The sequence below is a fragment of the Pleurodeles waltl genome, chromosome 9 (assembly GCF_031143425.1).
Source record: "Pleurodeles waltl isolate 20211129_DDA chromosome 9, aPleWal1.hap1.20221129, whole genome shotgun sequence".
Lineage (NCBI taxonomy): Eukaryota > Metazoa > Chordata > Amphibia > Caudata > Salamandridae > Pleurodeles > Pleurodeles waltl.
In genome coordinates, this window is record NC_090448.1 from 370,793,510 (window position 1) to 370,806,935 (window position 13,426).

Genomic DNA, 13,426 nt, shown 5'->3' on the forward strand with positions numbered 1-13,426 from the left:
TGCTGGAATGATGATCTGGATGGACTGCTTTTCTGCTGTGCTGCCCTGCTACCTGCTGCTCTCTGACCTTGCTGAGGGAGAGCTGGACTCTGCTTAGCACCCCAAGTGATCTCCAAGGGCTTGTTTCCTTGCCTCCTGTTGCTAGAGACTCAGGGATATCAAAGTATCTACCCCTCCCTTGTGCTTGGGTCACTAGAAGTGGACCCAGATACTTGCACCACAGAAACTGGCACATCTCTTGTCTGTGTGTGGCAGAACCGGTGCATCAACCCGGTTGTGGGAGCATAATTGGCACATCGCTCTTGGACTTCTGCATTGTCTTGAGAGCCCGACACATCAGAACCATGCATCGCCGCTGCAGCAGTCTACGGAGATCAACCCATCCCTCAACTGCAAGGAGAAACCCAGCACATCGCACTTCGGAACCAATGCATCTTGACTCCAGTGCTTGTCTTTAGAACTGATGCATTGCCTTCACTGTGTGGGTTGGATTGATGCTTCACCACCCCTGCAAGGACCCAATCAATGCATCTCACCACGCATCTCACTGTTGCGACCAGAAAAGGTACTTTGTTCACTGAGTCCAGTAGCCGACCTGCACTCCATCAAGATTGGCCTAAATTCTGACTGTGCCCCAGTCCAGCATGACCTAAAATAAACCCTAAAACGATTCTTAACTCAACTTCTACTTATTGGATTTTGGTCATTTTAGTCTTGGTTTATTTATAACATTGTCTATTTTTCTAAACCTGCATGGAGCCTTTTTGTAGGGTTTTAATTGTGTTACTCTGTGTGTGTTGCACAAATACTTTACACATTAACTCTTTAGATAAGCCTGACTGCTCTGATCCAAACTACCAGAGGGGGAGCACATGTTATCTCTTTAAGTCTGTATCAAGCTTACAGTGTCTAGATTGGTGGTTCCTGTTTGTACAGGGTGCATACTTTGAGAACCAGAAACCCAATTTCTAACAGCAATGGAAAATACAAATGAAGTAAAGTGAAAAAATGTTGTCAGTACCATCTTGAAAATGGTAGGAAGCCCCATCACAATGCATAACAAATTATTTGAACTCAAAGTAAAATATATGGCTTTTTAGACATTTTAAGGGAAATTGAACTACAATCTTCTTAATTGTGTTACCATCTACTGCTGTGTTTTTATGTACCAGGAGATTGATTCCACAAAACCCTCTGAGAAGGACAATACTTGTCTAGAACACCATCAAAGTATTTGAATATTTCATAAGGACCCCGCAGAATTTGTTATAAAACCAATAACTTTATAGCCAAGGAATGGAAAAATTGTGCTGTAATGTGAACAGTGTGCCAAAGACTTTTAAGTTGCTCCTGGAAAGCAGTGACTTTCCTAACCTCTCTAGGGAAGTCCAGCTTCAGTAGGCACATTTTGGTGGTTTATACTACTTCATGTATATCCACCAAGAAAATCTGTAGTTTTATGGCTATATTTTCTGTGAAGTGAGCTGTGAATTAAACTATATCGCCCCACTAGTATAAAAACTGCCTTAAGGCAAAGAGAATCCACTAAACCAGTGGTTCCTAACCTGTGGTCCGGGCACCCCTGGGGGTCTGCGAAGCCTCTTCAGGGGGTCTGCGACTGCTTAGAAAATTAAATAATATTAAAAGTCTAGGGGCCAGATGTACGAACACATTTTCCCATAGACACAGAATGGGTAAAACCCTTTGCAACATCTGGCCCTAGGTCCCCAGCTTTCACTAATAACTCAGTAGGAGTCCCTGGATTCCAATAATGATTCAGTGGGTGCCCCCATGTTCCAGAAGTGGAGGTCCACAGATGTCAAAAGGTTGGGAACCACTGAACTAAACCTTACAAGACTGTATTGGGCTAGCTTCATCACTTGCTCGTGCATTACTACGCATGGTATGGTTCAAACTGGGGGATATTTTATTTGTCGTGCTAATTGCAAAGGAAACAGTTCTGGAACCTCGAATGAAAAACAGAGGAGGAAAGGTGCAGATAGCTTCAAAAGTACAGAACCGATGTAGACATCTAATAATCAGAATGCATTGTTAGAAAGTATTCCACAACAGCACCTGTGTTTGAAAATCGATTTGTTACCTGCAGAGAAAGGCATGAAAGCAGCCGGGTTCTTTAATGCCCCCTTTTCATCCAGGAAGTGTGCCGGGTTAAACTCATCCGGGTTTTCCCACTGCTTACGGTCATGCAGAACCGAGGAGAGGATCGGGATGACTTTTGTGCCCTAAAATAACAATACAGGATGCCCACGAGTTATAGAGAATCTGTATCGTACAATATTATTCGAAGATTGTCAGAGCACTCACTCGCTAGCTCATTCACTTGCTCAACTGCAGCTCACCTCTACGATTCACACATATGCCAAACAGACACCATATTTTGAGAGGATCCAGCATAGCACAGATATGCCATATGTGTGAGAATGCATGCGCTTGTGAGAGTAAAGGTTGAATGGAATATGATGTCACTTCTGCTACCCATGTCATTTTGGTGAATTGACGTTCATGCATATGGTTAGCTATGACTCTAATAACACAAGCACTACTCACCACGTTGCCACCCTGTACGTAAAACATAACACAATACAAAAAACTCCTAATGTACAACTAGTATGCCCCAAACAAGCCTGTAGCTGAACAAATGCACTGTAGCCAGCTGCTGGTGCCATCAAAATAATAATTCTATGTCAGGACCGGAGGCTTCGGATTATGCTTTCTCTTTCTTTACTGAAAGAACACAGCAGACAATAAATGTTTAGTTAAATCAAAAAATACAAAAAGCAACATTTACAGTAGTCCATTCTGACCAATCCCTGGTCAACAGTCCATATAAATGTCCTTGCCTCTTAAGTCCTTCCTGTTTTTTTGCTGCTGTAGCCATAATTAAAAGCTTGTCTTGTTTTATTTAACTGTGATTGTTTTAAAGAGTTTCTTTATATGTGCATGGCCATGGAGCGGGAGCAATGGTGAACGGCACTTGTAAACTCCAGTTTGGAGGTGTATGGCGACTGCGCTCACACGCCGTATAATTTTTAATTTCCTTTTGAGAGATCACGTCCGGCGAGCGTGAAAGCGCTAGAGACGCTGACCGAGCGTTGGGGATTCCCTTCTGAGCTTCCACGGGCTCAGGCGGGTTGATCGCGGCTTCTATAGAGCCGCTCAAATGCCGGTTTTTCAGAAAGGCTAGTCCTCTCTCTATTTCCAAGTCGCGAGCTCTCTCTGACATGCTTAGAGGCTTTTGACTTCGGATTTTGTCAGCGGTGCAGCATGTGGCTCGGAAAGAGTACTATTCCCCTAAGAACGCCCAATGGGGCGATAAATATGGTCAGAGGGCTCTGCCTTAGGGAAGTTTGGCAGGTGCTCCCTCCACTTCTTATTGAGCCATTTGGAGAGTTTTCTCTCCTGTGAATTGGAGTTTTCTCCATTTTTGATACCTGCTGGGGCCCCTTCTCCCCCTTTATTGAACTCCTTCTTTACTCTGCATCTCTGAGATGGCTCATTATGCAGAAGAGGCTGAATTTTATCAGCAAGAGGCAGAGGAGCCCTATGATAACCAGATGGAGGAAAGATTGGTACAGGCCCTGGGTCACCACGTGCAGGACTCTGTGAGTCAAGCCCTTATTAGGGCTTCAAAGCCTTTTACGCAACCTTTGGTGCACTTTGGACAGAGAGAATTGATGAGTGGCCCCTCTCATGCTAGATTGCCTGATACTATGATTGCAGATATGATTTGGACCCAGAAGGATTACACTCTCAAGGTGTAGTGGGTTAAGAGGACTCTCAGTCTTCCGCTTCCGCTTCTCATACCTCTGATTCGGAGAGATCTCAAGATGAATCCAAGGTGTTGGGTAAGAGGAAATGTACATCCCATCATTCTTCTGATGGAACATTGGTTCAGAGGAACATATTTTTCAATCCGGAGAGTATTATTTACCCAAGATCCACTGAGTGGATTCCCTCTGTGGAGGTGGCGCACTATGTCCAAGACAGGTTACGAAAAGGATTTGATAAGGATGTCCGCAACACTCTGAGTTCTGAGTGTCCCCGTCCTTCCTTGTTGGGCAAGGTGGCAGATACACCAGAATTAGACCATAGTATGGCCACTTTTCATAAGAGATTAGCAAAAGATCCTAAAAAAGGATTGGACGGAGCCTGGAGTGGCTGTCAAGATAAACTTCTGGATCTTTCTGGTCCTCTCACAAAGATCCTTGAGTTGGCGGTTCAGGCCAAGGTAAATAATTCACCTTTACATCCTGAGGCAGTTCTGGAGTGGGTGCAAAGAGCTATTTGCCTCTTCGGTAATGCCAACTGCGCCATGTCCACAGAGCAACATCAGTCCTTTTTGATCAGGATAGCCTCCAAGCTGGTAGAATTGGCGTCCTCTGAACCCAGTTCTCTGGTGAATGGTCTCTTATTTGGAGACAAATTTGTTAAGGACCTTGGGAAATACATATCCACTTTTTCCACCCTGGACAAAGCTCAGTCCTCCATGAAGAAGATGTTCAGTGGTGGCCTTTTTCTCAGGGCCGCACACTATAGAGGCCGAGCGCCAGGCCGAGGATTTATCAGACCGCCGCCACTTATGCACACAGAGGCCGTGGGTCCTATCTGGCCTCTTCCGGTTTCTACCCCTCCCGGCAGAGAGGTTGAGGTTGTACCCATTGAGGTGGAATCAGAGGAAATTACAACAATCCTGACTTGGCAGCAACAGGTGAAAATAATCCCCTTTTCCGTAGTTTACTTGGGGGACAGACGATTTTCCCAGAGAGCAATTTCATAGATGTCGAAGTGGCTTCGCTACTTCAGAAACGCGCAACAATACCCACAGAGTGGCACCCTTCAGGATTCGTCAGCACAGTCTTTCTCGTGCAAAAGAAAGGAGTGTATCAATCTGAGACAATTAAATTCCTTCATAATCTATCGCCATTTCAAGATGGAAGACATTCATCTTTTAAGAGATCTGTTGTTAGAAGGGGATTGGCTGGTCTGTCTGGATCTCAAAGACACTTATTTGACAGTTCCGGTTTTCAAGCCACATCGCAGATTCCTGCAGTTTTGTTGGCAAAACCTATGGTTCGAATTCACCGTCCTTCCCTTTGGTCTGTCTTCAGCCCCTTTGTGTTTCACCAAGTCGCTACGCCCAGTAGTACAATCTCTTCGAGAAAGGGGTGTACATCTAATTATTTATCTAGAGGACATTCTGATTATGGTGCAAACAAGAGAGTTAGTTCTGGTCCACCTAAATTGGACTATCCAAATATTGCAAGATGTAGGGTTTCTGATAAATTCAGACAAATTCATCATCATCCTCTCCCAATGTATAGAAGTCTTAGGCTTCCAGGTCAATTCTGTCAAGGCACAGTTGCGACTTCCTCTGGCAAAGCGATCTATGATCAAGAAAGAGTTATGGAGAGCCCTTGCCTCTCCGAGTATATCCTTGAGGACTCTAGTGAGGATGGTAGGTCTTCTAGCTTCATCTATTCAAGCAATATTTCCGGGCCACTTACATTACAGAGCCCTTCAGTGACTAAAGATTTTGCATCTAGGCAAGGGTCTCAGTTATGTGGAGCAGATTTCTTTGGCAGAGATATTCTGGTGGTTGGAGCACATGGATGCTTGGAACGGAAGATCGATTTTTGACTCGGTTCCAGAGATGGTAATAGAACTGGATGCCAGGCAATAGGCCTGGGGTGCACGATGTGGGACAGTAGAGACGGGGGTAGGTGGTCTCCAGCAGAACTCTCTCTCCACATCAATTGTTTGGAAGTTCTGGTGGGAGCTTTTGCAATTCGCTCTCTATCTCCCCACAAAGCCAGTTGTTGCATACTGTTACGTATGGACAACATCTCAGCGGTTCGGTATATCAATTGTTTGGGCAGAACCAGGTCCCGAATACTGGCAGAGATTTGCCAAGGAGCTTTGGCATTTTTGCCTTCATCATCAGATTTCAGTGATGGCAGAATACATTCTGGGGCGTTCCAATGTGATAGCGGATTCAAACTCTCGGTTTTTGAGGGACAGCAGCAATTGGAAGCTGCACCAGTCTATGTTCTTGACAACTACCGATCATTGGGGGAAGTGTGCGATAGACCTCTTTGCATCTCGCCTCAATTCGCAACTCCCTCTATTTTACAGCTGGAGGCCGGATCCATTAGCCGTCGCGACGGATGCTTTCCTTCAGGGCTGGATGACTTCTCTATCATATGCCTTTCCCCCCTTCTCAATAATTCAGAGAGTACTCTCTCAGGTTCGGAGACAGGAGGCTGAGATCATTTTGATAACACCTCTGTGGAGAGCTCAGTCGTGGTTCCCGTGGAGATGGCACTATCTTGTGCTCGTCCGATCCGTCTGCCGTTGTTCCCCTCGTAACTTCTGGATCCGCGACTATACCCTCATTCTCTAGTACTGCAGGGCCTGTTGTCCCTTATGGCGTGGAGACTTTCAGGGGACGTTAGCAAATGCCAAATGTTTCGAGAGAGGCTATTTTCTTTTTATCCCAGTCCTGGGCACCTTCCACTCATAGAAGGTATTAAGCTTCCTGGAAGCGAAGGGTGGGTTGGCGCAGTGAAAGGAGTATTGATCCCCTGGGGGCCCACTTTAGCATGATTATTCATTTCCTATCAGATTTAGCTATGCAGCGGTTATCCTATAGGACTATCAATAATTTCAGGTCAGCACTTTCAGCGGGGCATCCTCATGTTGACGGCAAACCGGTGGGTGAACATCTGTTAATTTGTAAGCTTCTAAGGGGCATCAGTATGGTCATATCCCCTCAGCCTAAATATTCAGTTCTATGGTATGTTGACATCGTACTTCGCTTTCCAAGAAATTGGCCATGTAATGAAGATTTATCACGTAAGCAATTGTCAGCCAAACTTACGATTTTACTATGCTTTATTTCATGCAGAAGGGTTTCGGGTTTGTAAGAGCCCTTGATTTAGCAGGTAGAGTATTTACTCCTTTGGGGGATTCTTTTTCCATTTCAAGACGTACTAAGACTGTTTCAAAATGTATATCTTATCCAGCTTTTCCACATCATCCTAAATCATGTGTTGTTCAATGTATAAAGGCATATGAAGTTTGTACTTAAGAATTTCGCAGGGATGTTCAAGGACAATTACTTAGGGGGTGATTCTAACTCTGGCGGGCGGCGGAGGCCGCCCGCCAGAGTTCCCCCTCCAGAATACCGCACCGCGGTCATTAGACCGCTGCGGGTATTCTGGGTTTTGCACTGGGCTGGCGGGCGACCGCCAAAAGGCCGCCCGCCAGCCCAGTGCAAAACCACCTTCCCACGAGGACGCCGGCTCCGAATGGAGCCCGCGGAGTGGGAAGGTGCGACGGGTGCAGTGGCACCCGTCGCGAATTTCACTGTCTGCAATGCAGACAGTGAAATTCATTGTGGGGCCCTCTTACGGGGGCCCCTGCAGTGCCCATGCCATTGGCATGGGCACTGCAGGGGCCCCCAGGGGCCCCACGACACCCCATACCGCCATCCTGTTCCTGGCGGGAGAACCGCCAGGAACAGGATGGCGGTATGGGTGTCTGAATCCCCATGGCGGCGCAGCGAGCTGCGCCGCCATGGAGGATTCAGAAGGGCAGCGGAAAACCGGCGGGAGACCGCCGGTTTTCCACTTCTGACCGCGGCCGAACCGCCGCGATCAGAATGCCCTGCGGGGCACCGCCAGCCTGTTGGCGGTGCCCCCGTCATTTTAGCCCTGGCGGTCGACGACCGCCAGGGTTAGAATGACCCCCTTATTTCCTTACAGAGACCATTTTCCTCAGTCTCCTCAGCCACTTTAGCTAGATGGGTCAAATCGTTGTTGAGTGAAGCTTGAATTGATGTCTCCGCTTTTGGGGCTCATTCCGTGAGAGGGGCTATGGCCTGTAAGTCTTTTGGAGCTGGTTCTCGCTTGGAAGACATAATGAATGCGGCTGACTGGTTTTCTGATACTACATTTAAAGTGTTTTACCATAAGCCTATTGTAGATGTAGCTTCGGTTGTGGTGGATCGACTTTGAACTAGCATAATCCGAAGCCTCCGGTCCTGACATAGAATAAAACATTTTCTAGCTTACGCGTCAAGAATTTTCAATTCTATTAAGGACACTGAGGCGAGGATTATCCCACCCTTAGGTGATATGTATTTAAGTAATATGCTTGATATTTTGTTCATTTATTAATGTATCAAAATTGGTGATGCATAGTTGATAACTGTACTTAACTTGATTTCCCCCCCTTTTAGACATTCTATATATGCCACTACCAATCTATTTTTTATTTATTAGGTTCAGATAACAAGAAGGCCTAAGGATTTGGGGCCAGATGTATCAAGACTCCAGTTAGTGATTTCCAAATTGCGATTTTTAAGAAACCGCAATTTAAGAAATGCAAAAAGCGATGTATCAAATTTGAAAATCGCTTATAGCGATTTCATAAAAATTCGCAAAGCAATTTACGAGATGCAAATACCGAATCACAAAAAAATTAGCGATTTGGTAATTGAAAATTGCAAATAGTGAAAACGCCATACCGGAACAGCCTGATGACATCACAACCAGGAAGTGAGTCAGCCCATGCTGTTTCCAGGAGCCACACCCACAGGAGCAGGGAGAGAGACACAGCCCAGCACCAGGGAGTCAGCATTGTCAGTAAGCCAGGACCAAACTGCAACATGGCCAATGCTGGAAATGGGAAGGAGAAGTGAGACAGGAAGAGGAACTAAAATTCAGTGAGCAAGAATTGGAGGTGCTCGCTGAGGAGGTTGTTGAGAACCATGATAGACTATTTGGAAAAAAACTCACTCCAGGTACCTGAGAGTGAGAAGCGGAAACTGGTCTGACTTCCAGACAAAAATATGTGCAGTGGGTGTTGCGCAGCGCTCTGTGGAGGAGATACGCCAGTGATGGTACAACATGTGGTCCTGTGCCAAGGAGAGGGTGGCCAGCAGGCTTAGGGAGGCAAGGAGCACAGGAGACGGACCATCCACCCACACACCGTCCACCCCTATGGAAGACACATTGCTGCCAGAAGCTGTCAGTGGTGTAACTGACAATGACACCTCTGGGACACCCAGCACCACCAAAGGTAAGGCCAGTGATTATGTGTATCCCCACATGTGCATGTACACATGCCCCTTAGGAAATAGAACATAGCTTGGTGCACAGTGAAAAGTAGTGCATGTAGTGCACTACAACACAACAGTGCCTTATGGGAGTGGTAGTACACAACCCTAAGGTGAATACACAACATAAATAGCAAGATAGTGGTCAGCCACATAGAGAAACACATTTAAAGCAACACTGTGGAAATCTGTGACAAATGCTAGAACTGACATGCTGCACATTGTCCTGGCAGATGTCCCTGCTGCTGCAGGATCTGAAAAAGTGGGGGAAGCAGAAACACAGGCACAGTCTGACTCAAATACCAGTGAGTCCTACAGTATTGTTCCGACTAGACGCAGGGCAAGGGTGTTACCACTGCCAGAGTATAACCTGGACTCAGATGAGATGCCAGAACACGAACCCACATCAATACCAGAGGCGAGTCCGACAGGAAGACAGCAGTCCCTGCACCAGCGCCAGTTTCAGCGTCAGTCAACTCCCCTCAGGAGGTGCCACGATGCAGGCAGACAGGGCACAGAAGAAGGAGTGGGCCCATCAATCTTTGGTGGCCTTGAATCTTCCATGCTGAAGGTGCAGCGCCTGCAATGCAAACATTTGCAGTCACTGCACGGACAGTTTGTGTCTCACAATAGCAATATGGGGTTACAAAACAAGCACTTGGAGACCCTGATTGAGGGACAGCAAAGAGCTGCTTAAAACACTAATGAGTTGACACAGGCCATTGGGGAACTCTGCACTGAGACACGGCAGGAGCACGTCAGCCAGCGCAGATGCCATCACCAATATTTGGGAAAGTTTGATAGCTTCTGTAGATCCGTCAACCGGCTTGCAAGTTCAACAGCCCTGATATCACAGTGTGCCGTTGCCACACAGGTAGAGATGGCACATTGCAGTCGGGACATTGCACAGGGACTGGTGCAAATTACCAACGTAGTGGATGCCATTCAAACAGCACGCAGTGCCACAGCCAGCGAACTGGGTGGTGGGGACAGTGAAGAGTCCTCTAGCCTCAGGAGTCTGACAGTCCCTGTGATTGATCCGAGGCATCGCAGTGGCAGACACAGTACTGCATGTGAACCTGCTACTAGAGGTGCCTGTGAGGGCACTGAGCACTCATGTGGTGTGCATGGACGTAAGAAGTGATGTTGAGGGCTACAGCGTACCACATAAACATGTAGAAAGACAGTCATGCTATGATGCTAATAGTGTGACACTGTTAATAGTTCATGTCTGCCCATTGTGAATAGCTATGTCCTAATGACATTTGTTTACCTGAAGTCAAGGTAATAAAGATGCTAACTACTGAAATACATTTCATTTAAGTGGATTTGTCATTACTTACATCAAAAATGGTTGCAAGTGATGTCAGCACGTCTCTGCCTGCCCTCTGCTGCACTTGTCCTGTCTGCTGGTAGAAGAGGTGGTAAGGGATCATCATCCTCATCAGAGTCTGGCTCTGTGAGTTTCACTGGTACGCCCCTGGTGGTTGCTATGTTGTGCAAGATAGCACATGTGGCCACAATTTAGCATGTTGTCTCAGGGCTGTACTGTAGTGCACCTCCACTCTTAAGAATGCACCTGAAATGGCTCTTCAGCAGCCCAAAAATGTACTAGACCACATTGCGGGTAGCCCTAGGTGCAGCATTGCACCTCCTCTCTGCTGGGGTTGCAGGTCTCAGGTAGGGTGTTAGCATATAGGTGTGCCCTGCGTAGGCACTGTCTCCTGAATGCACAGAGAGTAAAATGAGTATATTTGCTGTCTGACGTCATGCTTACATCAATACATTATTCTGAACTATCAAATTATCTAGTAGATATCCCTTACCAAACTCCCCAGCCAGCAGTCTTGTGTGTATCCTGCTGTGGCGAAAGATGTAGGAGTCATGTGTGCTCCCTAGGTATCTGGCCACGAGATCAGTAATGATGTAGGAGGCATTGCATGTCACCTGTATGTTCATAGTATGATGGTTTTTACGGTTGCGATACAATTACTCGCTGGCCGATGGTGGACAAATTGCTACATGTGTCCCATCAATGGCACCTAGGATATGTGGGAACTGTGCTATCTGGAAATTAAACTTTAGCTTGTTGTAATGCCTGTGGGGTGTTGGGGAATCTTACGTACAGTTGTATTTTGCTCAGCATGGCATTGAGAAATGCATTGAAAAATCTAGAGAGGGCACTCTGTGATACCCCTCCAGCTGCTGCTATGACCCCTTGATAGCTCCCTGAGGCTAGTAGGTGCAGGGAGCATAATACCTGCACATGGGTGAGTATGCTATTGGTCATGTGTGTTGTGCACTGCAGCATGGGTTGTAGCTCAGCTATCAGGTCAAGTATCATGGCTAAGATTAACCTGTACTTCTCATAAATTTCCTCTTCAGTCTGGTCAAAAAGGATTATGCGCACTCTGAAAATGCGCTCCTGTCTCCTACTCTCTCTCCTCAGACCTGCCAAGATCCTCATTCTCACCATGACGTCGAGTGCAGCCATTGTGGAAGAGGGGCTGAGGCATTCTGGGCCCCTTTATATAGATTGCACCTGGTTACCACCTGGTTTCAGTTCGTGGTAAATTGCATGTGCAAACGGCCATTCTGTGAATAATCGCAATTTGCTACATCGCATTGCGAATCCGTTTTTGCGTGTCGCAATCTGCATATTGCAAATAGCGGCACGATTTACCGGATCGCTATCTGCGATTTGCTAATCTGTATCGCAGTTAGAGTTTCCCAAAATGCGATTCGGTAAATCATATCGCTATTTGTGACAATCTGTTTGCGACACGCTAATTTGTGTCTCATTCGCAAAAAATCGCTATTTTTGCGATTTCTTATTTTTGCATTGCAAAATGCCTTTCATACATTGTAAAACGCATTTTTGCATTCTCAAACGGACATTTGCACCGTTTGCGAATGCAAAAACGCTTGATACATCTGGCCCTTGATGTTTCAATGATCAACACTTTGGACTGTGGTCGGTTGGAGTCCTACAAGGAGTTTCTGGTTGGATTCAAGTTTTGATTCTTCAAGTTGCTTGTTATGTTGTTGCAAAGAAAGAGGAAGGACTTAAGGGGCAAGGACATTTATATGGACTGTTGACCAGGTATTGGTCGGAATGGACTACTGGGAATGTTGGGTTTTGTGGTTTTTGATTTAACTAAACGTTTATTGGCTGCTGTGTTCTTTCAGTAAACAAAGAGAAAGCATACTCCTCGCCTCCGTGTCCTTCATAGAATTTAAAATTATTGACGCGTAAGATAGAATTTTTTTTATTCACTTGTATATATCTGGCAGTCAACAAGCACGGCCAGCCTAGAATATGTGTAAATAGTTTGGTAAAGTAACTAGTTCCATTCCAATGGACATCAAGTTCATCGGGCGATTTTAGAATGTTAGAAAAAGTGCAGAAACAGGTAAGTGGGGCAATGTTTGTGGGTATGTTTTGATAGTCGTGTCTGAGTGGAGCTGCCATGTGCTCAAGTATTTAGACATGCACCTATTGCACATGCACCCACACAGAATGTACACATGCTACAAAGATCTCTTGCTGGGTAGGACAAATTATATTCTTCCCAATGCACCAATATAAACCATCATTATATACTACATTGAACAGACCAGTCTTCACTGGCCAAAACACAATGACACCAGCGCACGTCAACTGTGGTCATCAAGGAACTCCAAACCATGAGCAAATGGTGTCTGGGCAAATGACCTATAAAGCTAAACAAATGGCTAAACAAATGGCAGCAGCCAGGTCTACATACGCACATAGCACAACATAAAATAATCTGTTGCTACCAGTAGAATCAGTGCATTGCATACTTTTGGAATGTGATAGCCATAGAATTCTGTGTCACGGGTCATGGAGTGTGGAACAGCCATTGGCGCTATGTCAAGGAAACGTTGTATCTCGAAAATCACTGCATTTGTGTACAACATCTTCACTCGATCATCAATGCTGGGGGGGCGCGTGGGTCCAACCACTTCATCAATCTCCTGCTGAAGCCTGGCTGGAAGACCAAGAGAGAGACCATTTATTTTCCAGGCTCTGACTCTGTGCTGTGATTACCTAAACTACGCCCCCTAAGAGGATCAAACATTGGATAAAAATATAGCTAGATCTTTGAACTTTCATTGATTACATTTTGCTTTATTTTCTTCTTCTTTTTTTTGGAGAGACCTGTAGTTTGTTTGCTTTTTTGTAACAAAGGTTTTTTTTGTCAAACTGTTTTGATTGTTTTTCAGAATTACAACAAAAGTAGTCATGGGTACGTATCATAAGGC

The 13,426-nt window shown here is 45.8% G+C and overlaps 1 protein-coding gene and 1 long non-coding RNA gene across 2 annotated transcripts in view; one reads left to right on the forward strand and one right to left on the reverse strand.

The window, feature by feature from the left end:
- The window catches only part of LOC138259316 (uncharacterized), a 183,291-nt gene that overhangs the window by 142,138 nt on the left and 27,727 nt on the right, over positions 1 to 13,426 (forward strand). The gene's annotated exons all lie outside the window — the stretch shown is intronic.
- The window catches only part of LOC138259315 (cytochrome P450 2B19-like), a 473,070-nt gene that overhangs the window by 72,960 nt on the left and 386,684 nt on the right, over positions 1 to 13,426 (reverse strand). Inside the window, exons 8-9 of the mRNA XM_069206945.1 lie at positions 12,965 to 13,152; positions 2,102 to 2,243 (exon numbers count right to left, since the gene is read on the reverse strand). Coding sequence (XP_069063046.1) covers positions 2,102 to 2,243; positions 12,965 to 13,152 — 330 coding nt within the window. The remainder of the gene's footprint in view (positions 1 to 2,101; positions 2,244 to 12,964; positions 13,153 to 13,426) is intronic.